Source organism: Mirounga leonina, unplaced genomic scaffold (assembly GCF_011800145.1).
Source record: "Mirounga leonina isolate KUSES-001 unplaced genomic scaffold, KU_Mleo_1.0 Mir_197, whole genome shotgun sequence".
Taxonomy (NCBI): Eukaryota; Metazoa; Chordata; class Mammalia; order Carnivora; family Phocidae; genus Mirounga; species Mirounga leonina.
In genome coordinates, this window is record NW_023270494.1 from 12,221,576 (window position 1) to 12,247,473 (window position 25,898).

General features: G+C 38.3%; 1 protein-coding gene and 1 non-coding gene across 2 annotated transcripts in view; one reads left to right on the top strand and one right to left on the bottom strand.

The window, feature by feature from the left end:
• Window positions 1-25,898, bottom strand: part of CEP112 (centrosomal protein 112) — a 429,161-nt gene that overhangs the window by 247,136 nt on the left and 156,127 nt on the right. Inside the window, exon 19 of the mRNA XM_035026212.1 lies at window positions 9,632-9,767. Within this exon, the coding sequence (XP_034882103.1) occupies window positions 9,632-9,767 (136 nt within the window). The remainder of the gene's footprint in view (window positions 1-9,631; window positions 9,768-25,898) is intronic.
• Window positions 22,243-22,346, top strand: LOC118024461. The gene has a single exon (XR_004683110.1). It is a non-coding gene; the product is annotated as a U6 spliceosomal RNA (small nuclear RNA).

The following is a 25,898-nucleotide window of genomic DNA, read 5'->3' on the forward strand; positions in this document are numbered from 1 at the left end:
GGTTGCACCAGCTTGCATTCCCACCAACAGTGTAGGAGGGTTCCCCTTTCTCCACATCCCTGCCAACATCTGTCGTTTCCTGACTTGGATGTCTTCTTTGGAAAAATGTCTGTTCATGTCTTCTGCCCATTTCTTGATTGGATTCTTTGTTCTTTGGGTGTTGAGTTTGATAAGTTCTTTATAGGTTTTCAATACTAGCCCTTTACCTGATATGTCATTTGCAAATATCTTCTCCCATTCTGTCAGTTGTCTTTTGGTTTTGTTGACTGTTTCTTTTGCTGTGCAAAAGCTTTTTATCTTGATGAAGTCCCAATAGTTCATTTTTGCCCTTGCTTCCCTTGCCTTTGGCGATGTTTCTAGGAAGAAGTTGCTGCGGCTGAGGCTGAAGAGGTTGATGCCTGTGTTCTCCTTTAGGATTTTGATGGACTCCTGTCTCACATTGAGGTCTTTCAACCATTTGGAGTCTATTTTTGTGTATGGTGTAAGGAAATGGTCCAGTTTCATTCTTCGGCATGTGGCTATCCAATTTTCCCAACACATTTGTTGAAAAGACTGTCTTTTTTCCATTGGACATTCTTTCCTGCTTTGTCGAAGGTTAGTTGACCATAGAGTTGAGGGTCCATTTCTGGGCTCTCTATTCTGTTCCATTGATCTATGTGTCTGTTTTTGTGCCAGTACCATACTGTCTTGATGATGACAGCTTTGTAACAGAGCTGGAAGTCCGGAATTGTGATGCCACCAGCTTTGCTTTTCTTTTTCAACATTCCTCTGGCTATTCGGGGTCTTTTCTGGTTCCATACAAATTTTAGGATTATTTGTTCCATTTCTTTGAAAAAAGTGGATGGTATTTTGATGGGGATTGCATTGAATGTGTACAATGCTCTAGGTAGCATTGACATCTTCAGAATATTTGTTCTTCCAATCCATGAGCATGGAACATTTTTCCATTTCTCTGTGTCTTCCTCAATTTCTTTCATGAGTATTTTATAGTTTTCTGAGTACAGATCCTTTGCCTCTTTGGTTAGATTTCTTCCTAGGTATCTTATGATTTTGGGTGCAATTGTAAATGGGATTGACTCCTTCCTTTCTCTTGCTTCTGTCTTGTTGTTCGTGTATAGGAATGCCACTGACTTCTGTGCATTGATTTTATATCCTGCCACTTTACTGAATTCCTCTATGAGTTCTAACAGTTTTGGGGTGGCGTGTTTTGGGTTTTCCACATAAAGTATCATATCATCTGCAAAGAGTGAGAGTTTGACTTCTTCTTTGACAATTTGAATGACTTTGATTTCTTTTTGTTGTCTGATTGCTGTGGCTAGGGCTTCTAATACTATGTTGAATAGCAGTGGTGATAGTGGACATCCCTGCCGCATTCCTGACCTTAGGGGGAAAGCTCTCAGTTTTTCCCCATTGAGAATGATATTCACTGTAGGTTTTTCATAGATGGCTTTTATGATATTGAGATATGTACCCTCTATCCCTATACTCTGAAGAGATTTGATCAAGAAAGGATGCTGTACTTTGTCAAATGCTTTTTCTGCACCTATTGAGAGGATCATGTGATTCTTGTTCTTTTTTTTGTTAATGTATCACATTGATTGATTTGCGGATGTTGAACCAACCTTGCAGCCCAGGGATAAATCCCACTTGGTCGTGGTGAATAATCCTTTTAATGTACTGTTGGATCCTATTGGCTAGTATTTTGGTGAGAATTTTTGCATCCATGTTCATCAGGGATATTAGTCTGTAATTCTCCTTCTTGACAGGGTCTTTGTCTGATTTGGGGATCAAGGTAATGCTGGCCTCATAAAACGAGTCTGGAAGGTTTCCTTCCATTTCAATTTTTTGGAACAGTTTCAGAAGAATAGGTATTAATACTTCTTGAAATGTTTGGTAGAATTTCCCTGGGAAGCCATCTCGCTCTGGGCTCTTGTTTGTTGGGAGATTTTGGATGACTGCTTCAATTTCCTTAGTGGTTATAGGTCTGTTCAGGTTTTCTATTTCTTCCTGGTTCAGTTTTGGTAGTTGATACATCTCTAGGGATGCATCTATTTCTTCCAGGTTATCTAATTTGCTGCCACAGAGTTGCTCACAATATGTTCTTATAATTGTATTTCTTTGGTGTTGGTTGTGATCTCTCCTCTTTCATTCATGATTTTGTTGATTTGGGTCATTTCTCTTTTCTTTTTGATAAGTCTGGCCAGGGGTTTATCAATCTTGTTAATTCTTTCAAAGAACCAGCTCCTAGTTTCGTTGATCTGTTCTACTATTCTTTTGGTTTCTATTTTGTTGATTTCTGCTCTGATCTTTATTATTTATCTTCTCCTGCTGGGTTTAGGCTTTATTTGCTGTTTTTTCTCTAGCACCTTTAGGTGTAGGGTTAGGTTGTGTACTTGAGACCTTTCTTATTTCTTGAGAAAGGCTTGTATTGCTATATACTTTCCTCTTAGGACTGCCTTTGCTGCATCCCAAAGATTTTGAACAGTTGTGTTTTCATTTTCATTGGTTTCCATGAATTTTTTAAATTCTTCTTTAATTTCCTGGTTGACCCATTCATTCTTTAGTAGGATGCTCTTTCGCCTCCACGTATTTGAGTTTTTTCTGACTTTCCTCTTGTGACTGAGTTCTAGTTTCAAAGCATTGTGGTCTGAAAATAGGCAGGAATGATCCCAATCTTTTGGTACCGGTTGAGACCTGATTTGTGACCTAGGATGTGATCTATTCTGGCGAATGTTCCATGGGCACTAGAGAAGAATGTGTATTCCATTGCTTTGGGACAGATTGTTCTGAATATATCTGTGAAGTCCATTTGGTCCAGTGTGTCATTTAAATTCTTTATTTCCTTGTTGATCTTTTGCTTAGATGATCTGTCCATTTCAGTGAGGGGGGTGTTAAAGTCCCCCTCTATTATTGTATTGTTGTCAATGTGTTTCTTTGCTTTTGTTATTAATTGCCTTATATAATTGGCTGCTCCCATGTTAGAGGCATAGATATTTACAATTGTTCGATCTTCTTGTTGGATAGACCCTTTAAGTAGGATGTAGTGTCCTTCCTCATCTCTTATTACAGTCTTTGGTTTAAAATCTAATTTGTCTGATATAAGGATTGCAACCCCAGCTTTCTTTTGGTGTCCATTAGCATGGTAAATGGTTTTCCACCCCCTCACTTTTAATCTGGGGGTGTCTTTGGGTCTAAAATGAGTCTCTTGCAGATAGCATGTCAATGGTCTTGTTTTTTAATCCAATCTGAAAGCCTGTGTCTTTTGATTGGGGCATTTAGCCCATTTACATTCAGGATAACTATTGAAAGATAGGAATTTGGTGCCATTGTATTGCCTGTAAGGTGACTGTGACTGTATATTGTCTGTGTTCCTTTCTGGTCTATGTTGCTTTTAGGCCCTCTCTTTGCTTAGAGGACCCCTTTCAAGATTTCTTGTAGGGCTGGTTTCGTGTTTGCAAATTCCTTTAGTTTTTGTTTGTCCTGGAAGCTTTTTATCTCTCCTTCTATTTTCAATGACAGCCTAGCTGGATATAGTATTCTTGGCTGCATATTTTTCTCGTTTAGTGCTCTGAATATATCCTGCCAGTCCTTTCTGGCCTGCCAGGTCTCTGTGGATAGGTCTGTTGCCAATCTAATGTTTCTACCATTGTAGGTTCCATATCTCTTTTCCCAAGCTGCTTTCAGGATTTTCTCTTTGTCTCTGAGACTCGTAAGTTTTACCATTAGATGTCGGGGTGTTGACCTATTTTTATTGATTTTGAGAGGGGTTCTCTGTGCCTCCTGGATTTTGATGCCTGTTTCCTTCCCCAAATTAGGGCATATCTCTGCTATAATTTGCTCCAATATACCTTCTGCCCCTCTCTCTCTTTCTTCTTCTTCTGGGATCCCAATTATTATAAATTGTTTCGTCTTATGATATCGCTTCTCTCTCGAATTCTCCCCCCTGCTCCAGTAGTTGTTTATCTCTCTTTTTCTCAGCTTCTTTATTTTCCATCATTTGGTCTTCTATCTCACTGATTCTCTCTTCTGCCTCATTTATCCTAGCAGTTAGCGCCCCCATTTTTGATTGCACCTCATTAATAGCCTTTTTGATTTCTACTTGGTTAGATTTTAGTTCTTTTATTTCTCCAGAAATGGTTTCTCTGATAACTTCCATGCTTTTTCTAGCCCAGCTAGTATCTTTAAAGTCATGATTCTGAACTCTAGATCTGACATCGTACTAATGTCTGTATTGAGTGGGACCCTGGCAGTCAGTACTACCTCTTGTTCTTTTTGTTGAGGTGATTTTTTTCTGTCTTGTCATTTTGTCCAGAGGAGAATAGATGAATGAGAGAATAAAATGCTAACAGGGTAACAATGTCCCCATAAAATATACTCTAAACAAATCAGAAAAGACTTGAAGCCGGGGGAAAAGAAAGGGAAAGAAAGAAAAAAGAAAAAGAAAAACAAACAAAAACAGAACAACAACAACAAAAAAACCCAGAATATGATCAAATATGATCAGGCTGGTGTATAGATCAGTGCCACACCTTAGATTTTTGGGTGTATTTTGGTCTGTTAGATGAAAGTGCCTCCCAAAATTTCAAAGAAAGAAAAACTTTTATATATGTACAAAAATAAGGGTTGGTATGATGAAGGGATGGAATATGACTGTAAAGATGAAAATTATAAAAAATTTTATAAAAGGAATTGATAAGAAGTTGTTTGAAAAAAGAAAGAAGAGGATTAAAAAAAAAGAAAAAAAAAGGGAGAGAATATCATTAGGCAGGAGAGTAGAACAAAGCCATACACTAGAGATTTAGGGTATATTTTGATCTGTTAGAAGAAACTGTATCTCAAAATTTTAAAGAGAGAACAAGTTATATATATATCTGCCAAAAATAAGGGTAACTACTATGAAGGGACAGAATATGACTCTAAAAATGAAAAATAAAAATGTTTTTTAAAAAAGGGATTGATAAGATGTTGGTTGAAAAAGGGAAAAAGAAAAATTTTTTTCAAAGTTAACTTTGAAAGACTAAAGAATCATGGTAAAAAAGCCATGGTTTCTATGTGCATTACTCCCCTAGCGCTGGAGTTCTGCTGTTCTCATTGATCAGTAAACTTTGTCTTGGCTGGCTGATCTTCTGGGAGAGGGGCCTGTTGCCATGGTTCCCAAATGTCTTTGCCAGAGGCGGAATTGTCCCATCCTTGCCAGTCTGGGCTAAGTCATCTGCTCGGGTTTGCTCTTGGGAGCTTTTGTTCCCTGCAAGCTTTCCGTACAGCCCTGGAGGATGGGAGTGAAAATGGCGGCCTCCCAATCTCTGCCCCGGAGGAGCCGATAACTCGGGTCCCCACTCCCCAATGAGCCCCCAGAGAAAAGCAGTCACTCCTGTCTCCCCGGTCTCCGGCTGCACTCCGTGCTCACCCAGCCTGTGACTGAGCATTTCTATCTCTGGCACACGACCCCGTGTGGAGTCTCCAAACCCAGCAGATCCCTGCCGTGCACTCCCACGGTGCTCCTCCCCGGGGAGGAAGGGGAGTCTCCCCGGATCTGCCGCTTGTTGGGTCCCTGCTGGAGGAGCAGTGGCCCGACTGTGCCACGGATCACGGTTTATGGCAACCCCGAGCTGAGAGCCCACGCCTCAGCTCCGTCTCTGCAGCCGGCTTCCCCACTCCGATACCTGGGAGCTGTGCCGCACTCAGGCACCCTCGGCCTTTCTGTGACCCCGAGGGTCCTGAGACCACACTGTCCCATGAGGGTTCCACCCTCCACTTAGCCACTCGAGCGACGTCCCTCAGCAGAGCTGACTTCTAAAAGTTCCGATTTTGTGCTCCACGGCTCTATCACTTGCCAGAAGCGGCCGACGGAGGCCCCTCCCCCGCCGTCTATCCTCCCGAATATCGCCTCGGATTCACTTCTCCGCACGTCCTACCTTCCAGAAAGTGGTCGTTTTTCTGTTCAGAGAGTTGTTGCTATTCCTTTCTTCGATCCCCTGTTGAGTTTGTAGGTGTTCAGAATGGTTTGATCCCTATCCAGCTGAATTCCTGAGACCAGACGAAATCCAGGTCTCCTACTCCTCCGCCATCTTGCTCTGCCCCTCTCCTTTTGTTGTTTTTTAATGGTGTCTTTCAAAGAGCAAAAGTTTTTAATTTTGGTGAAGTGGAATGTAGCAATTTTAACTGAAATTTAATTTCTGGTTTTATTGCATTGTGGTAAAAAATATGTGCTCTGTGTCTTGTCAAGTTTTAGAAACAGAGTTTTTCTTTATGGTCTACTGAGTTTTATAACTGTTTCAAGGGAGTAGGAATTTAATGTGTCATATGTGAAGGGTAGAAAGTAGAAATATAAGTGTTTTATAAGCTGTTATTTAGACCTCCTATTTGTTTGGTTTTTGCCCTCTGATCCGTCAAAGATGGAGAAAAATATTAAAGCACCCCAGGACTATTTATGTTAATTTCTCCATATATTCCTAACAGTCTTTTCATATTTAAGTATTCTTGCCTTTAGCATGAAAAATATATCAATTTGTCCACTTTATTAACTTGTATTGATGCTGATTTATTTGATGGTATTACATTCTTTTTTCCTGAATACAAGTGATATATTTTCATCATTTTCTAATATAATTTTTGTGTAAATTAGTCATGTCTTTTATAAATAGCACATGCATGGATTTTAGTCAACTAATCAATATCTTTTTTTACTAAAAGAATTAACCTATTAATATTTATTATTATAGTTATATACTCTGTCTTATTTTGGAAATTTTGTTCTGTTTCTGCTTCTGTTCCTTTGGCAGTTATATCTCAAGTTTTGCCTTATCATCTCAAGATCTTTATGGGAATGTAACCTCTTGTTTATTTTCTTAATGCCTATGTTTCTACATTCCATGGCCAAGAGTTTAGCATACTTTATGCTCCTCTCACCCACTCACTACCCACATCTCCATCCTGATCTTTGTTAATGTACTCAAGAGATTTAGATTTAAATTGTTATATTTTCTACTTTAATACTTTTTTTCCAAAAATCAATAAACATTAGCATTCTTTCTCATAACTGGATTATAAGAATTGTTAAATTTGTTTCTACTTCATTGGATTCCATTGTTTCCTATCCATCCTTAAATATGATGGTTTAAGGATGTGTGGGATATCTTTTGTTTCATCTCTGGATTCGTTGATGTGTTCATAGAATTTTTTTCCAGAAAAGAAACAAGTGGTATACATTAGATGAGCTCTTACTAAGAATATGTTTTTCTGTTGATTTTGCAAGTGAAAAACTCTTTGGTTTTGTATAAAAGTGGGTCACAACCTTCCTCCTTCAAAACTCTGAAACATTACTCCATTATTTTTCTAATTTCTTTGCCAGATTCATCCTGCCTAGAAACTTGTGGGATTTTCATTTTTATTTTTGAGGTTCAATTCTTTTTCCAGAATGTATCCAGGTTTCACTGCATTAATTTTACTTAAGATGTGTGACCTCTTTCATATAGATCATGTCTTCTTATAAAGATAATACTTTTCTGATTTTTTTTCCTAAATTCTACCCTATATTATCTTCAGAAGTATGCTTTCATTCTTTGAGTGCTGAATACAAATGTCTTTTTCTTGCTCTACAGAATGTTCTCACAAGTTCCATGTTGTTTGTTTGTGTTATTCTCCTTTTTCACCCATGAATGCTATGACCTGCTAATATTACGTCATCAGCCCCAAGTGGTGCATTCATTGAGCCAAAGGTAGCTGTCATGGTCTCAGCTTCCCTCAGAAGTTGTACTGTCAGTCTTAGCACTTTCAAATGCCTCATTTTTAGCCTTCTTGACTCTATCCTTTAATTTTTTGCCAGGGACCCCTCCTTCAATATTTTCTGTATTCCTTAAGTGTTAAGGGGATTAGAGAGTTTTGTATGCAGCTCCATTGCATATTTGGACTAAGTACACATCCTAGGGCCTGGGCCCTGATGCTAGCAGGGAGCTGGAAGATGCACACCCATGCAGCAGGGGCTGGTCTCCACCTTCTGGCACAAACACTCCACAGGAATCCAGCTTTTGCCCTAGGCAGTGGGTGGGAAAACGGAAGAATGGGATCTCAGAACCCCACTCTCAAAACTCGGATTCCCACTCAATAGGAGTGGAAATCTGAATCAGGAAAATAACAACAAGAAAGCATGGCTCCAAACTAGAAAGCGTGCAGGGCTCCGCCATAAAACCTTCCACAGGGAGGTTTCCACCACCTGGTGTGTGCTTGGGGCTCCTGAGGAAGATAACTCTGGCTGAAGATGAGATCGCAGACAAGACTGCAACATTTTTTAGAATCAAGAAAACTCGAAAATAAACCGAATACCCTTGAATAGGGAAGCTGATAAATGAAATGTGGTATATTCATATGATAAAATATATCAGTGTTAAAAGGACTGCACTAAATCAACATGGATAGGGCACAGACATATAAAATTAAATATAAAAGAGCAGCCTTGCACCAAGTGGAAAATAAACTCCAGCAGCCAGTTGAAAAAAAAAATTAAATATAAAAGAGCAAATAAGGCATACATAAATCTGTAGTACTCACCTAACTTTTTAAAAATAGATGCACAAAAATTATATATGCATGTAATATCTACATACATATAGAACATATGCATATAAGATACATGAACATTATATATCCATACAAACATATAAAAGAGACTGAAATAACACACACTAAATTAATGACAGTGGTTTTCTCCCCAGTGGAGAGGAGAAAGTAGTGTGATTAGATATGAATAACAAAGTAAACTAAAGCTTCATCTGTAATGTTTAAATAAAGAGTGTTGACAATTGTTGAGGCTTCATGATGGGCACCTAGATATTTGTTCCCTTTCTTCTTTCCAAATTTTTTATTTTATCTCAAAACTAAAAAGCATACTCCTTGACTTGTACAAGAACCAGAGACAGTCTCTGTCCTCCTGAAACGCCAGTTGCAAATAATTTGCTGTAACTGATCAATAAAACACTATTTACGGAACATGCACAGGCACAGACATGGGTAACCTGAGCCCTTGCTCTATGGAAATGGCTCACGGGAATTTACTGATAGGCTGATCCACACTCCTAGAGCCAGACCCACTCTTGCCATTCCTACATTTGTAGCTACGACTTTAAAATGACTAGGCTGGCTGGCATTGCTTTAAGGTGAATCAAGGAATCCTGAAGGAGGCAGGAGGACCCATCTCCTTGTCTGCCCCGTTCCTGCTGGATGGCCACCCTTCTCCCTCCATGCACTACCACTGAGGAGTTGCTGATCAGCGCCCACTTGGTGGCCCAGGGGAGCACAGAGCAGGCCTGCCAGAACTGCAGACTGCGGCCTCCTCCCTTCACATATTCTGCGGGGAGCAGGGCACTCAGGGGTCCGGCTAAGCCCTCTCCACCAGGGCCGCCCTCCTTCTCCACTGCTCGGGGCCACCTCTTCTTTCCAGGCTCCAGGGAAGGTGGGTATCCTCCCCTGCCAGGGCTAATATCCCTTTTTCATTCTGAATCTCTGACCCAATTGTATGGCTAATTTTGATACAACCTTTGTGAAGAGTAAATATGTTTCTGTCATAAAAAGATCAGAATGTACCTTCTTACTGAGAGAGTGACTTTGCAAACAGATGATCTAGCGGCCTCCTCACCTGCTCTTTCATTTCGGCATACACTTTCTCTGAGTTCAGTTCCACCTGCCGCTTAAACTCTTCCAGAGCAGCGTCTGCCTGCTGGGCCTGCAGCCTCTGAACTTCAGTCACACGCGTCAGCTGTTCCTCTTTTTCCCTGGAAAAGTCCACAGAAGCTTCACAGTTGAAATGTAAAATTAAAGAATGGGGCTTGAATGAAAGAGCAAGATTTAACCCTCTCTAAAGTAACATTCAGATTTCAATTTTTTGATCCAAATTCCATAAAACTTCCCTGTAAAAAGCTGACAATAAAATACTTTGCCTGCAGAAAAAGAGACAGTGTTAGTGTTTTGATGACTACTTTCAAAGATTTCTTTCAAACTACTTTCAACGATTTCCCTAAAAACAAAACCATTTAAACCCATTTATCTCCATCAGCTGATGAATGGATAAACAAGAGAACAGTATAGTTGTACAATGGAATATTATTCAGCCTTAAAAAACACTGAAGTTCTGACACATGCTCCCCCACGGAGAGCCTCAAACACCCCATGCTAAGGGAAAGAAGCCAGATATAAGGGGCAACATACTGTATGAGTCCATTTATGTGAAATACCCAGAATAGATAAATGCTTAGAGATGGGAAATAGATTAGTGGTAGCCAGGGGCTGGGGTGGGGGGGTCAGGGGGGATGGGGAGTGATTGCTAATGCATATAGAGTGTCCTTTCTGGTGATGAAAATGTTATGGAATTAGATCGTGGGGATGGCTGCACATCCTTGTGAATATACTAAAGTCTGCTAAAAGGTGTGCTTTAAAAAAGGATGAATTTTATAGCATGCAAATTATATCTCAATTAAAACAAAACAAAAAAAAACAACATACCATTAGAAGTATTTCTAATATGCATGTCTAGCAGGGTGACAGATGCAACAGAGCAAACTGATGGTTTGAGACTGTTCCATTGCCTTCTATTAGACTGGCCTACCGATACCCATCTCATTTACACCTTGAACTCAAGTTATATGGTCAAAAGGGTTCAACAGAACAAGAGAAATCTTTACATATTGAGAGAAGGAAAAAATGCAGGCTTTAGGTTATAAGTGCATGAAAGTTAACAATGACTCATACTGAGTTCTGACTACACGCTGGGCAGTGTGCAAAATATTTTTATATATCTTCTCTCCTTTACTCTCATAGCAAACTTATATAAGAGTATTATTACACCCCTAGTTTTACAGAGCAGACAACTGGAGCTTAGAGAGTATTTCCAAGGCAATTACATTTAGTAGCAGATGCAGCCAGGCCCAGTCCCGGCAGGCTGATCCTAGAGCTCATGCTGTTGGCTACTACGCTCTGCTGCTTTCCTGATTTTCCAGATGCCATATTCTATGGTCTGAATGTGTCCCCTGGAAGTGAGACTAGCGCTCTTCTAAAGAGGTCCCAGAGAGATCCCATGTCCCTTCCACCATGTGAGGACACAGTGAGAAGGCACCTGCTATGAACCAAGAAGAGGGTCTTCATCAGAACACAACCATGCTGATGCCTTGATGCTGGACTTCCCAGCCTCCAGAACTGTGAGAAATAAATTTCTGTTGCTTATAAACTACCCAGTCGGCGGTATTTTGTTACAGCACACCGAACAGACTGAGACATCATAAGTAAGATTAACTTGGCTCATCTTCCTTAAATGCAAAAGTTTCCACACATAGAAAACATTATCTCATTAACTATAGTGCCAAAGAATGCTGGGAGATAGGGTGATTTAACTCACTTGAGTCAAATTTTAGAGAAACATCATGATGGGGAGTTGGAGGGAGACATTTCCCAAACAATGATGCTACTGTCTTTAAAGAGGTGGCAAAAAGTAATTTTGAGTTTTTTGGAATTACTCAGATCTGAGTTTAAACCCCCTCTAAGACACTCAATAATTTTTAGGCTTTCTAATAAGAACATACATGTGATATAAAGTATCATAATACCAAACTTTCTCCAAAAACATTGAAAACTTTCTCAAAGCTTGAATGCCAAAATACTGATAAGAGCAAGTGTCACCTAGTTTCCTTTTCAGCAGGATTCTCCTATCCCTCGGTAAAGAAATGTGGCAATGCATATTTAGAGTTTCCCCCCTGTTTGGATAGAATCTGCAAGTAAGTAGCTCTCTACATACTCCATAGTATGAATATATGCCATATCCACCTTCCCTTTATTTTTCATTATATACCACTTGGGTCAACCTCTTCATACCCACCACACATTCTTCTACTTGAAAATGACCAAATCAATACATCCCTGTGCTAAAAAAAAAAAAAGCAGCTTTTCCACTGAAACCCTTTCTACATGTGTGTTTCACAGGTGGAGCCACCATTTTAATGAGCTAAGGGTTTCACACTCTGCCACAAGGTGTGTGAGGCCCTCCATGAGAGCGAAGCCATTCTAGTCATGCCACATGCCAGATGTAACTCCTGCCCGCTGCCTTTTACAGCAATATGGTGCAGGATCCTGGAACTTTTTAAAAAAGCTTTTCTTTAAGTGGTTTTCTTTAGTTGACTCTTCAACAGGAACCTGAATATCTTGCTGCTCATTTTTCTTCCATGTCGTTAAAATTCCATAAATGTCTTTAATGTTAACTGGTTGCCAAATTCTAAGGCCTTAATGTTTCGTTTCTTTGCCACAAAATGTTAATATTAGCTAGTAGACAACGGTGATTAATAACCGGATGTTACACTGAAGACTGATTCAAGAGACATCACCGCACAAAGGACTCAGCACTCTGATGGCAATAGGGAATTTCAATTTGGTCTGGTGCATTTTCATTCTTCTTCTATTACTCTGCCCAAGAAGCAGGAAGGCTTGACCAGGGTTTCCCTAATAAAAATATTGAATATTTGCTTACATATTGAAATATTTATTAAAAAATAAATATTCAAATATTTGAATACTAAAGCAACAAATGAGAACAACATAAAGTCATATAAGGTATACTGGGTACCATGTCCTAGACCTAGGTTGGCAAATGTGATGGATATTTGCCATAAACATTTTGTCACAAATGTTTAATGGGTATTTTCTCTGGTGTGAAAGACCCAAATGACTGAATGGGGCAGCCAAGAATGCTGTGTTAAGAGGATTCTGAGACCAGGCTCAGAGGAAAAGGCTACTGTGGTTGGTGAATAATGTCCCCTTGTAGGGGATAAGGGTTAGGCAGCACAAGAACTACTTCCATGCTACCCAGGGACGACAGTGACTAATTCATCCTATGTTACTCTTTCATTTTTTAGGGCCTTCTAAAAGCACTTGAAAAGACTTTTTCATATCAGGATTACAATTTTTCAAAGGTTTACTTTGCTTGGTCAGTCTGTCCATAAACACAAAAGAAAGTACACTGGACACTATCTGAAAACTTAAAAAATTTATTTATCATATAATTTAAAAATTATGTACCATTACTTAGCCAAAAGAAAATTTTGCTAACACATTTTATAATTATATGACCAGTGGCTGAAATATCCACTCTGTTCTATGAATGCTATAAGTCAGCTGTTTTACATTTTTTGCCCAAATATTCACATGAGCCATTTAGTTAATGTAAACACTTTCAATTTAATAGGGCAAATATTTTCTCTGTATCATTTCATTCTTACCTACCAAGTTTAGTCACTTACTTTAAAACTAACTTATAGCCACACAAATCAAAGTCATAAACTTTACCTATAATCAGGTATATATTAAAGACCATATTTAAGATATTGTTAAAACCTTGTGTAGTAATGTACATTGCATTTAATTGGTAATTTCTATCATGATTTACAAATAGAAAACATTGATGTATATTAAATACTAAGCATGGGGAAATGAGGAAATCTTCCAACTGGCTTCCAGTCCCACCACACTTGCTAGTAGTAAAGCTAAATATCAAAAAAGGCCTCACTCAGTGTAAATCGACATGACAAACACATTGAGCGCCACTAATATTTAGGAAGTTTCTCTCTTAATATAAATAAAATATCTGTCTTAATTTAAATAAAGAGATGATATTCATTTTAATGAGGGATACATTTTAATATCTACTAAAGTAATGAAGTAGACGTGAAAACTTTCAGCATTTGAAAAAGAGAAAGGTCTGCTTCTCACTAAGAACAGTATTCCTTTTACCATGATTCTGAAGTATGTCCTGTAAGAAGCAAAAAAAAAAAAAAAAAAGACTTTGAAGATTATTTTTTCCAGTGGAACTAGCTGTGGGGCCGAGTATAACTGCATCACTCAAATGCCTTAAAGCAGGGCCTCCATGAAGATAAAAAGGTGGGAATAAAATTTGCTTTTTAGTTCTAATTTATTTATAAAATGCAGTAAATTTTCCTCGTCTGAGATATAAAGCATAAAGAAAAAAGAAGCTGCATTCTTATACAACCACAAGCCAGCTCAGATTAAAGGATGTTCTGAAGTGCATGATTATTCCAAAAAGGCAATAAAATGTAGGAGACTAATAGACTACAATTTAGTATTTCTTGAGCTTTACAAGCTAACATTTATATGTGCAGGCCAACCTTAATTTGAAAATCTTCCCTTTGCACATTTCTGTACCAGCACTTTTGATAATGATGGCAGTGATCCAACATATATTTATAAGGCTTCACATTACAGGATACTTCATTTGCTGCCAGCGTGGCATCTCCACTGGAAACTCCAAGAAAAACAGAACAAAACAAAAAAACTTCAAACAAGTCTGAAAACCAGCTAGAAGAGTCTCCATTCTCTTTCCAGCTGGGCTGGAAAACAAGACTTTCGAGCAGCTATATCATCTACATTCATGGCTGCTGATTGGCACTCAAGGTGATTAGAGTGAGTCAAAAACATGAAGATACAATTGACTTAAAAGTCATTAAAAATAATATCTTTCACTACGCATGATAAATGAAGGAACTTCTTTGGCCTCTTCTTCACATGACTGCTAGGACTAGGGGTCTCTGCTAAATTCTTATAAAAAAAATGGTAAACACTGTGAACAACTAAACATTTGATACTTCAAGAGTCAGAAAGAAACGTGCAGTAAAATGGAAAGTGGTATTCCTCTCAATATTGGGAAAATGACAATACTCCTCAATTGTTCTATAGATTTAACACAATCACTGTCAAAATCCTGGATGGGATTTTGCAGAAATTGACAAGTGGACCCTGAAATTCATATGGAAATACAAGGTACACAGAATTGGCAAAACAATTCTGAAAAAGAAGAACAAAGGTGGAGAACTCACATTTCCTGATTTCAAAACTTATTACAAAGCTAGGTTAATCAAAACAGCATGCTACTGGCATAAGAAAAGACATATAAATCAATGGAATAAAGATTCCAGAAATAAACCCTTACATCGATGATCAGAGAATTTTTGGCAAGGGTGCCAAGACAATTCAATGGAGAAAGAACAGTCTGTACAACAAATGGTGCTGGGACAACCGGATATCCATTTATCCAAAAGAATAAAGTTGGATTCCTTCTTTACACAATACACAAAAAGTAACTCAAGATAAACCACAGACCTAAATGTAAGAGCTAAAAATATAAAGCTCTTAGAAGAAAACAGGAGTAAATTTGGGTGACCTTGAGCTAAGCAAAGCCTTCTTAGATATAACACCAGAAGCATAAACAAGAAAATAAAATATAGATCAACAGCTTCAGCAAATTTAAAAACCTCTTGTGCTCCTAGGCATATCATCAAAAGTGAAAAGAAAATCCACAGAGGAGGAGAAAATACTTGCCAGTCATGTATCTGAAAAGAGACTTATATCAAGAATACATAAATAACACTTACAAATCAAGAGTGAAAAAAAATAAAGAACACAATTTAAAGATAGGTGAAGAATCTGAATAGATGTTTCTCCAAAGATATACAGTTGGCCATAAACCCATGAAAGGTCACTCAATAGCATTAGTGATCACCAAAAACTGCAATTCAAAACCACAATGAGGTATCATTATACAACCTCTCCTATGGCTGTAATCAAAAGACAGATAGGAACAAGTGTTGTTTGTTTTGTTTTGTTCTGTTTTGCATTTACCCTGTGTGGGCTTTGTTTAGCTTCTTGAATCCATATAATTATGTCTTTCATAAGACTGGAAGATTTTGGCTATTAATTATTAAAATATTTTGCTTCTGGGGCACCTGGGTGGCTCAGTCATTAAGCGTCTACCTTCAGCTCAGGTCATGATCCCAGGATCCTGGGATCGAGCCCCGCATTGGGCTCCCTGCTCATTGGGGAGCCTGCTTCTCCCTCTCCCACTCCCCCTGCTTGTGTTCCCTCTCTCACTGTGTCTCTCTCTAAGAAATAAATAAAATCTTTAAAAAATAAAAATAAAAATAAAATATTTTGCTTCTATTATTCTATTCCCTCTACTTCTGTGACTCAAATATAATTTATACATTGTGATTATCCTACAAGGTCCTGCAGCTCATTTTTTTAGTACATTTTTCTCTTTGTCCTCAGATTGGCTGATTTCTATTGATTTATCTTCATGTTCATTGAATCTTCTTTTTCTCCACTCTGTTGTTATATTCAGCCCACATTTTAAATTTCAAACGTTGTATTTTTCACTGTTCTTCTGATGAGATTTCCCAATTTCTCACTCGTTACTACCAATTTTTCTTAATGTCCTGGAGCGCAACTATAATAGCTACTTTAAATTTTTTATCTGCTAAACCTAGCATCTAATTCATCCTGAGGTGGTTTCCACTGATTATTTTCTTGAGAATAAATAGGTTATGTTACCTATTTCTTCTTATGTCGAGTAATTTTGGCTTGTATCTTTATGAATGAGACATTGTAGAGAGAGTGGATTCTGTTATTTTCCTCTGAATAGTATTAATGGTATTAATAGTATTAATACAATTTCAATTGTTTGTTTTTAGCAGGCAGTTAACTTGGCTGAATTCAAACTATAAATTCTTGATGTCATTATGGTTTTGCAACTATATTTTTTAATATATTGTAGACATATTTCTAAACCAATAAATGTAGCTTATCTACAAAAAAAAAAAAAGCCTATAAATTCTGTCTCCTCTGTAGGTGACAAAAGTTCATATATAAACTCAGCTCTTTTAGTATTACCTGGGCTGCTTAGAGTTCTCTCCAACCACGCATGTTTCAGGGATCAGTCAGAAATACGGACCAAAATTATACAAAGAATTTGGGCTTCCCGTCCCGCTTCTTCACTTATTTCTTGGGTATCTCTCCATATTACTTTGCCAGTGGTTGCCCCATTCTTTCATCTGGTTCTTCAAGCACTAAGATCACAGTGCTCACAAATTCTAATTGTCCCATATGGCACCAAATGTGGAAGAATAAATACTATAAAAATGGGAAACTCACCTTTCCTTCTTCTAACTATCTCTTTGTGTTGATTCATTCTCCAGGGCCATCAGGTAGTTGTATTTTATATTTTGTGCAGAGCTTCTATTTGTGGGAAGATTAGTCTGATAGGAGCTTACTTGGCCATAATATAAACTGGAACCCTTCCCCCTTTTTTGTTGTTTTGACTGGCAGATTACTATTCATTCTTTAGAGGGTTCAAATGCCAACTCTTTGGATAGAATTGCTAACTACTTCTTTTGCCCTGTTAGCACTTTTTATATACTGCTACTATAGCTTTTTTTTTTTTTTTTCCAGGGAGGGTCATAGTTTTATTGCTGTGTTTCAAGGAAGAGGCTCAAATCTACCCAATTTCCCTTAGCTTGGCCACCAAGTCCTCCGTGGTCTCCACCTTGAGGCCAGCTGTATGCAGGGGCCGGTCCTCCACACTAACCACAGAGAGCTTGAAGGTCAGGTCCACACTCAGGTCTCCCGGTTTGATGTCCTCAATCTTCTTGGCTTTCACAATGTTGGGCAATGTGGCATAGCGGGGTTCGTTGAGCTGTGGCAGGCAGCTTCAGGTGCAAGGTCTCCAGGCCCCCATCCAACTCCTGCTCCACTTTCACCTTGTCCCTTCCACTTTCACCTTGTCCCTTCTAGTGTCACCTGGGAGGTGAATGTGCCCTGTGGCCGGTCTAGAAATCCAGCTGTCATCTGCCCTGTTTGGTTACAGTCACAGCATTTTATATGTACCATTACAGTTGTTAATTTATACATTTATCTTTTCTAGGATAATGAAATCTCTTTGAAGCTAGGGGAATGGAGGATGTGGGGACACAACTGTGTCTTCCTCATATTTATATTATATACCTGGAGCATACTACATGTATAGAATAATTCAATATTTGTTTCATAAATTTATATTATATCATCTAGATAGAACCAGAGCAAAACCATGGAACATAACAAATTCCTCAACCTCAGCACTACTGACATTTCTGGTCAGATAATTCCTTATTGTGGGGACCTGTTGGGTGCATTGTGCTATGTTTAGCAGCATCCCTGGCCTCTGCTCACTAGATCCCAGTGATAATGCCCCACCCCCAATTCTGACAACCCCAAAATGTCCATAAACATGCTGAATATGCCCCGGAGGGGCAAAATCATGCCTGATTGAGAACCACTAGGCCAAAAAGTATGGTTCTTTATCAAATTCCATGGAGTGAAAGAAGCCTTAGGTATCCTTTGGTTTCTGGGTGTATGATTTTCAAACAAGGTTTAGAATACTGGTAATGGGGAATAACCCAAAATAAAGCAATTACCACCCAACTTCTTAGAGAATTCAATGCCTTACAATGCTTATACATGACTAGAATGGCTCCATCACCAGGAATCTGCTTGTTCCTACAGCATGTGCCTTATAGGTGTTTTTGAACTAGAGAGAGAAGACTCAGATAATCCTAAACTGATGATGACAATGATGATGATAATGATGATGATGATATGCTTGCATAGCTCTTTACAGTTTATGAGTTTTTGCATGTATTTTCCCAACTAGGTATATATTTCTCTCTTCTTTAAAGATTTTATTTATTTATTTGAGATAGAGAGAGTGCACGAGTAGGGGGAGGGGCAGAGGGAAAGAGACAAGTGGACTCCCCGCAAAGTGCGAGCCCAATATGGGGCTCAATCCCAGGATCCTGGGATCATGACCTGAGCTGAGGTCAGATGCTCAACCAACTGAGCCACCCAGGCACCCCTAGATATATATTTCTAATGGAAAATTTTATTTCATTTTATTTTTTTAAAGATTTTATTTATTTGTCAGAGAAAGAGGGAAACAGATTGAGAGCACAAGCAGGGGAGCGGCAGGCAGAGGGAGAAGCAGGCCTCCTGCGGAGCAGGGAGCCTGATGCAGGACTCAATCCAGGACCCTGGGATCATGATCTGAGCCGAAGACAGACACTCAACCGACGAAGCCACCCAGGCGTCCCTCTAATGGAAAATTTTAAAGAGGAAGTAAAAACTAATAGGGGCAAAACTGATAACTATAATTAATTAAGAGAGTATACTTTGCATGGTAATTGTACTTAACATATATAGATTTTTTCAGTGTCAAGGAAGGAATGTTTTGTAACTATGTAGTTGGACTGATCATGATTTGTTCCTTTAGTTTATCAAATGACCTTTGATAGGTGGCAGAAGAGAGTGAATCTAGATATGAAAGGAAGAGAAGTAGTTAAGTCTTAAAAAGGCAAACTCTGAAAGGCAAACTGAATGACATCCAAAAATCTCAAGTGGAGGAGTAGTTCATATATGAACAAGAGATAAAAAGTTCTTGTTGCACAGAATGAAAAGGTGATTGTTGAGATTATCAGCATTATGGACATGATGTGGGCAGATAGAGGTAATTCAGTAATGAAGTCCATGGAGCTATATATGAAAGTAGCTTGGTGTATCAGTTTCCTGTGGCTGCTGTAACAAATTACCACACACTGAGTAGTCTAAAACAATAGGAATTCATTCTCTCTTAGTTATGGAAGCCAAAAGTCTATAATCAAGGAATCAGCAGCACTGCACTTCCTCTGGAAGCTCTAGGGGAGAATCCATTTCCTGACACTTACAACTTCTGGAGACTGCTGGCATCCTTGGCTTGTGAATATATCTCTCTCTGATGCATCTTCACATCACCTTCTCCTCTATGTCCCTTCTCCACAGTGTCTCTCTTATAAAGATGCTCATTACTGGCTTTAGGACCCACCTAGACAATCTCCTCATCTCAAGATCTTTAACTCAGTTACATCTGCAGAGATCCTCTTTTTAAATAAGAACATTCACAAGTTCTGAAGATTAGGATATGGACATATCTTTTTGGGGGCCACCAATCAGCCCGCTACACATGTGTTGATAAGGTATAGTCTACTTTCTGTTTTCGGGCTCTGATAATAGCCCTAGATCAAACTTCTGCTCATCTCTGAAACACAGAAGTCTTTACTTCAAACACACTATATCAAAGAGCCCATGTGGAGTGACATCATCAAGATGGTGACATAAATCATTTCCAACTTCAGTGCCTCTCACCAGAAGACCAACCAGCAACTATCCATAGACTTGACACCGTTGTGACAATCCCAGACCCAAGGATATAAATGAAGCACCCCCATGGACCACAGAGACTGAGATGGGTCACATCAGAAAGGTAAGAGGAGAGGCTCTACTCTGCATCGCCAGCCACCCAACCCAGGCCAGCATTACACTACACCACAGAGCACCTGGTTTTTCCAGTAGAAAAAGGAGAGTCCAAGGTAGACATTCAGTTTCCCCAGTATTGCAGCATGCTCCTCAGAAACCCCACTACAGGAATCAAAACAGTATGGTACTGCAATTTAAAAAAACAAAAACACACCAATAGAACTAACTGAAAGCCCAGAAACAAATCCATGCATATACAGTCAACTAATATTTGACAAGAAAGCCAAGACTCTTCAATGGGGAAATGACAGTCTCTTCAATATATGGTGCTGGGAAAAATGGACAGTCACATGCAAAAGAATAAAACTGGGCCTCTATCTCTCCCCACTCACAAAAATTAACTCAAAATGGATTAAAGACTTAAATGTTAGGCCTGAATCTATAAAACTCCTAGAAGAAAACAGGATAAAAGCTCCTCGACATTGGTTTTAGCAATGACTTCATGAATATGACACCAACAGCATAAGCAACAAAAACAAAAAGAAACAAGTGAGACTACATCAAACTGATGGCCAACAGGTACGTGAAACAGTGCTCAACATCACTCATCATCAGGGAAATGAAAATGAAAACCACAATGAGCTATCACCTCACACCTGTTAGAATGGCCATCATCAAAAAGACAAGAGATAACAAGTGTTGGCGAGGATGTAGAGAAGAGAACCCTTGTGCATTTTGGTGGGAATGTGAATTGGTGTAGCCACCATGGAAAACAGTATGGAGGTTCTTTAAAAAATTAAAAACAGAACTACCATACAATAGGGCTTAAATGTAATCACAAGGTTCTTATAAAAGGGAAGCAAGAAGGTCGAAGGAAAGACAAGGCAGTATGAGAGAGGAAGCAATGGAGAAAAGACAACGCGATTCAGGGTCCCAAACCAAGGAATGAAGACAGCCTCCAGAAGACAGAAAAAGCAAGGAACAGATTCTTCCCTAAAACCTCCTGGCAAAAACCAGTCCTGACAAACCTTGATCTTAGGACCTAAGTTTCATTTTGGACTTCTAATCTCCCAAACAGTAAAATAAATTTGAATTGTTTTAAGACACTATGTTTGCCGTATAGCAGCAACAGGAAACAACAACAACCAACAAAGCTAGAATATAATATTCAAAACTTAGAACACATCAAGGGCTCTCTGAGATACTTAATATATGTAATATTTATAACTACCTTAACAATGCTGTATGGACAAAAAAATAAGTCAGGAATTCAACAAGTTTAAAAGTTAGATCAGGCAAAGAAAAAAAATCCATAGGTTAATTTTGTTACAGTCTTCGAGCATTTCAAGTTTCTGTGTTTGCTCTGTTACTTGACTCCTTCTAGGTAATGTCACCAGGTTTAAAAAAAAAAAAAAAAAACACCTAAAAAGCCAAGTTATTTCTTCCCAAAGGGCATATTTACATATAATAGTGGCAAATTTGGATGAGATAGGACCCAGGGTAAAACTCTCCAAAGACTATCCAGTTAGTTCTCGATATTCCCCTTGACCAAGATGCATCTGCCCAAACATGCAAACTCTGAGTGTGGTTAAGTGCAGGGAATCAGTATGATTAGGAAATAAAATTTCTGGAGATCAGTGAATGACTGCTAAGACTTACAAAAGGAAAAAGTGACCATGGAAAGTTTTGTTTTTTGAAAGTAAGTTCGTAAGACTGGAAGCTGGCATAGAAAAGTGTGCAATGGATAATGAGGAACGAGGTGCTGCTGAAAACTCCAGGGCACCCCTGGGATTATGAAAGTCTAAAGAAGAATGCCAATTCACAGCTTTTTATGGAAAAGTTTTAAGGCCCTATGAGGAAATGATGCTGCCATGCATTTCTGCACTCCTCATATCAAAGACATGTATCACAATTTTGAAACCCAGTGTGGGTATGCATGGTGCTACACAAGGACAGGGGTGCCTGCTTGGCTCAGTCAGTAGAGCATGTCACTCTTGATCTCAGGGTTGTGAGTTCGAGCCCCATGTTGGGTGTACGGATTACATAAAAATAAAATAAAATCTTTTAAAAAAATATTAGCCAAAATACACAAGGACAGTGCTCACTTTGGCAGCACATACACTAGAATTGGAACGATACAGAGATTAGCATGGCCCCTGCACAAGGATGACACACAAAATACACAAGGACAAAGTGCTTTCCTGAGTCACAGAGTAGGCCACATATAAGATAATCATATAATCACTGAAGGCTAAAAACCAAATACAAAATTATGTTTAAAATGTCCATAGCAAACCTGAGAAGATGGTTTTCCATTCTTCTTCTTCCTTTTTAGAAGAACATAGTATTTTGAGTTTACAACAGAGTCATCCAACCTTTTATTAACTCATTCATCAATAATTGGTTAAGACTGGGGCACCTGGGTGGCTCAGTCGTTAAGCGTCTGACTTCGGCTCAGGTCATGGTCCCAGGGTCCTGGGATCGAGGCCCACATCGGGCTCTCTGCTCAGCGAGAAGCCTGTTTCTCCCTCTCCCACTCCCCCTGCTTGTGTTCCCTCTCTCACTGTGTCTCTCTCTGTCAAATAAATTTAAAAATCTTTAAAAAAAAATTGGCTAAGACCTACTATGTGTTAACCACTAACTTATATTAAGAAACAAAGCTATATGAGAAACCTGTCTAGGAAGACACCATCGGGTAAAGGAAAAAAAATATATAAGTACCAAATATTTTAACAGAGGTTTAAACACAGTACCCTGAAAAACAGAAGAGGGTTCAGAGAGATTTCACTCCACTCCATTCAGGAAGAGATGGATCTGTAGGAAATAGATCTCTACTATAAGAATCCCCATCCTATTATGGTAAATCAGAACAACCTTCTTAGAAGCCCCTCGGGGACAAGTGGGCTTACATACAACAACAGTAAACATAGAACAAAGAATGCCAGCAGTTCCCACCATAATCCTGGCTCAAAGAGGACAGCATTGATAGAACCATGGGCAAACACACAAATGATGCCCCTGTGCTAAACCAGCTAGAGCTTTTTCTCTTGATACTAGGGGAACACTCAAAAAGGGTATGGTAGCCGTATAAAGAAGTGCTATGGAACTCTCCTCTGACAAGGACCTTGTATTGTCAATGATTGAGGCTTCCCTAGCAGGCTCTGCCCCCAGAGCCAGACTCCAGTCTTGAAGAACCATGATTGGTTTTGAAACATGTTACCTATGAATAAGAATGAGGAATCTTCTTCAGCTACACAAAAATCTCTTAAAATTATATGGATTTCAGCTAGGAGATCCACAAATTTCTTGACATCAACTGGATTTGAATCATGATTTAAAAGAACTGATCCTGGCATTAACCTCCTACCCTATATTTTCAGCAAGTTAGTCGTGTTCTAGGAGCTGAGGCTAGGGTCCTGGCAGCAAATTTTGAGACCTATTTGGTCAGATACCTGTAGAAAGCCCAGAAGTATAAAAATGGATCCAATCATGGAGAAATTATAGTCTGATTAAGGGGGAAAACACAAGAAAAAAAAATCAAGTAGTAGTATTATATATATATTATATATTCTAAGTGCCAAGGGAACATGACAAATGGAAAAAGAGAGAATCTGTATAAGAAACCAGTCTCAGAAGATCAGAAGATTTGTGTGTAAAGTATAAAATAAAGCAATGTGATGACATGTTTTCGCAGTTTAAAGCTTTACATATTAATTTTGTGCTAAACTAACTTCTGCCTATAATATAGGCCTATAAATAAATGAAAAGAACTCTACCCCAGCAAATAGAAGAGCAATTGAAATATTCATGGTAAAATAAGAAAACCTTGAGAAAATGATCCTTAAAGATAAAACAGCTACAGTGGATAGTGAAGAAAAATTCCTTTAAAATCTTTAAACTTCAAAAAAATCCCAAATCTAATGTTTCCTTTTATGTTTTCTATATTTAAGAAATCACTGATTAAAAGCTCCATATATGAATTATTTATCATACATGCAAAGCTACATACATACCCACCAATACAGCTTACTTTATAGGCAGGAGTGTATCAGTAAATAATAAGGAGAGACAAAGCCTATAAATACAATGACAAAGCCTAAATACATTGAAATAGGTGCAGGACCACTTCCTGTTACTAGGGAGAGGAAAAAGGCAATGTGAAGTCATTCAAGCAGAATAATAAGTAAACCAAAGCCAGATCAAAGGAATACAGAAGAAAGGCTGAAACGTGAAGCTGAAATATTTATTTCCTTCAAAACATCATCCATGCCTTGTCCCTGGGCAGTTCAATATTTCAAAGTAGCTGGAGAATATTCTCACTTACATTCATCACTATGCACAAGTAGATCAAATTTTAAGTAGGCAAATTTTCTCTTTATTTACCAAACATAAATGCAATATTTATCATTGAGAGAAGTTTTTCTGCTTATCAGAAATGATTTTTAAATTATGTGAAATAAGACGCCTGGGTGGCTCAGTCGTTAAGCGTCTGCCTTCAGCTCAGGTCATGATCCCAGGGTCCTGGGATGGAGTCCCACATCTGGCTCCCTGCTCGGTAGGAAGCCTGCTTCTCCCTCTCCCACTCCCCTTGCTTGTGTTCCTACTCTCGCTATCTCTCTGTCAAATAGATAAATAAAATCTTTATAAATACATAAATAAATAAATTATGTGAAATAATTTTAAAGTCCTAATAGACACCTTTCAGTACTTCCAGTGGATGAAGCTGCTACAAATTATAACATTCATGGTGTAACCATAATTTTTAATGCCTTCACAAATGATGAAATAGAGTAAACATTTACTGAGTGTTTATTATGCTCATTGGTTTAGAGCAGTTCCTGTACTACTTCATTTTTATACCGATAAGAAAATTATCATTTATTTTTTTTTCACCAATGAAATCAAGGAAGTTTAGAAGAGTTTAGTGATTTGCCCAACTATTTACAGAATCAATGGCAGAAGGAGAAATTAAAGCAGCCCATCTGACTTCAAAGTCCAAAGTCATTCTACTACAACTACATCATGCTATTTCTTTAAACCTGTATGTATGTATGTGTATGTGTGTATATATATGTGTATATATATATACATATATATAACTAAATCACCATTTGATGCTAATTGATTAAACTTACAAGTAGGTCCTTACTATTATTTATCCTCACACAACACAAATATTTGCCTATCAACCACTTTCAGAACACTTGAAAGCTAAAATATTTATCAAGTATTTACTTAACACCTATTGTATCTGTGCTTGGTGCTAAAAATACAAAAATAATCAACATCCCTGCATCCAATATAGAAAAGAAGACAAACTCTACACTATTTTCAGTATGATAAAAGCCTCACAATAATATGAACATAATAATATGAGCCAAAAAGGACCAGAGGAATTCATTGTGCCTAGGGTAAAATAGAAAAGCTTCATAAAGGGCATGTCATTTGGTAAGATCATCACAAAGAATGTTAAAGAGGCGTAACATATACATATATATGTTTAACTATATATTAAAATGTAAATGTATATTAAAATACATATTTTTATTTGATTTGTAAAATATCTTTTATTTTCCTCCTTACCATCACACTTTCCATGAAAAGAGCAAATCTCCATCAGAAGATTCTTATTTATTTCAAGGGAAAAATGAACATGGTAGAGGTAAGAGATTTCTAAAGATAAAGTTTTATTTCAGATAAAATATGCAACCACTTCTGCTGATTATAAAAAGCACACACTCCAAGTGCGTAAA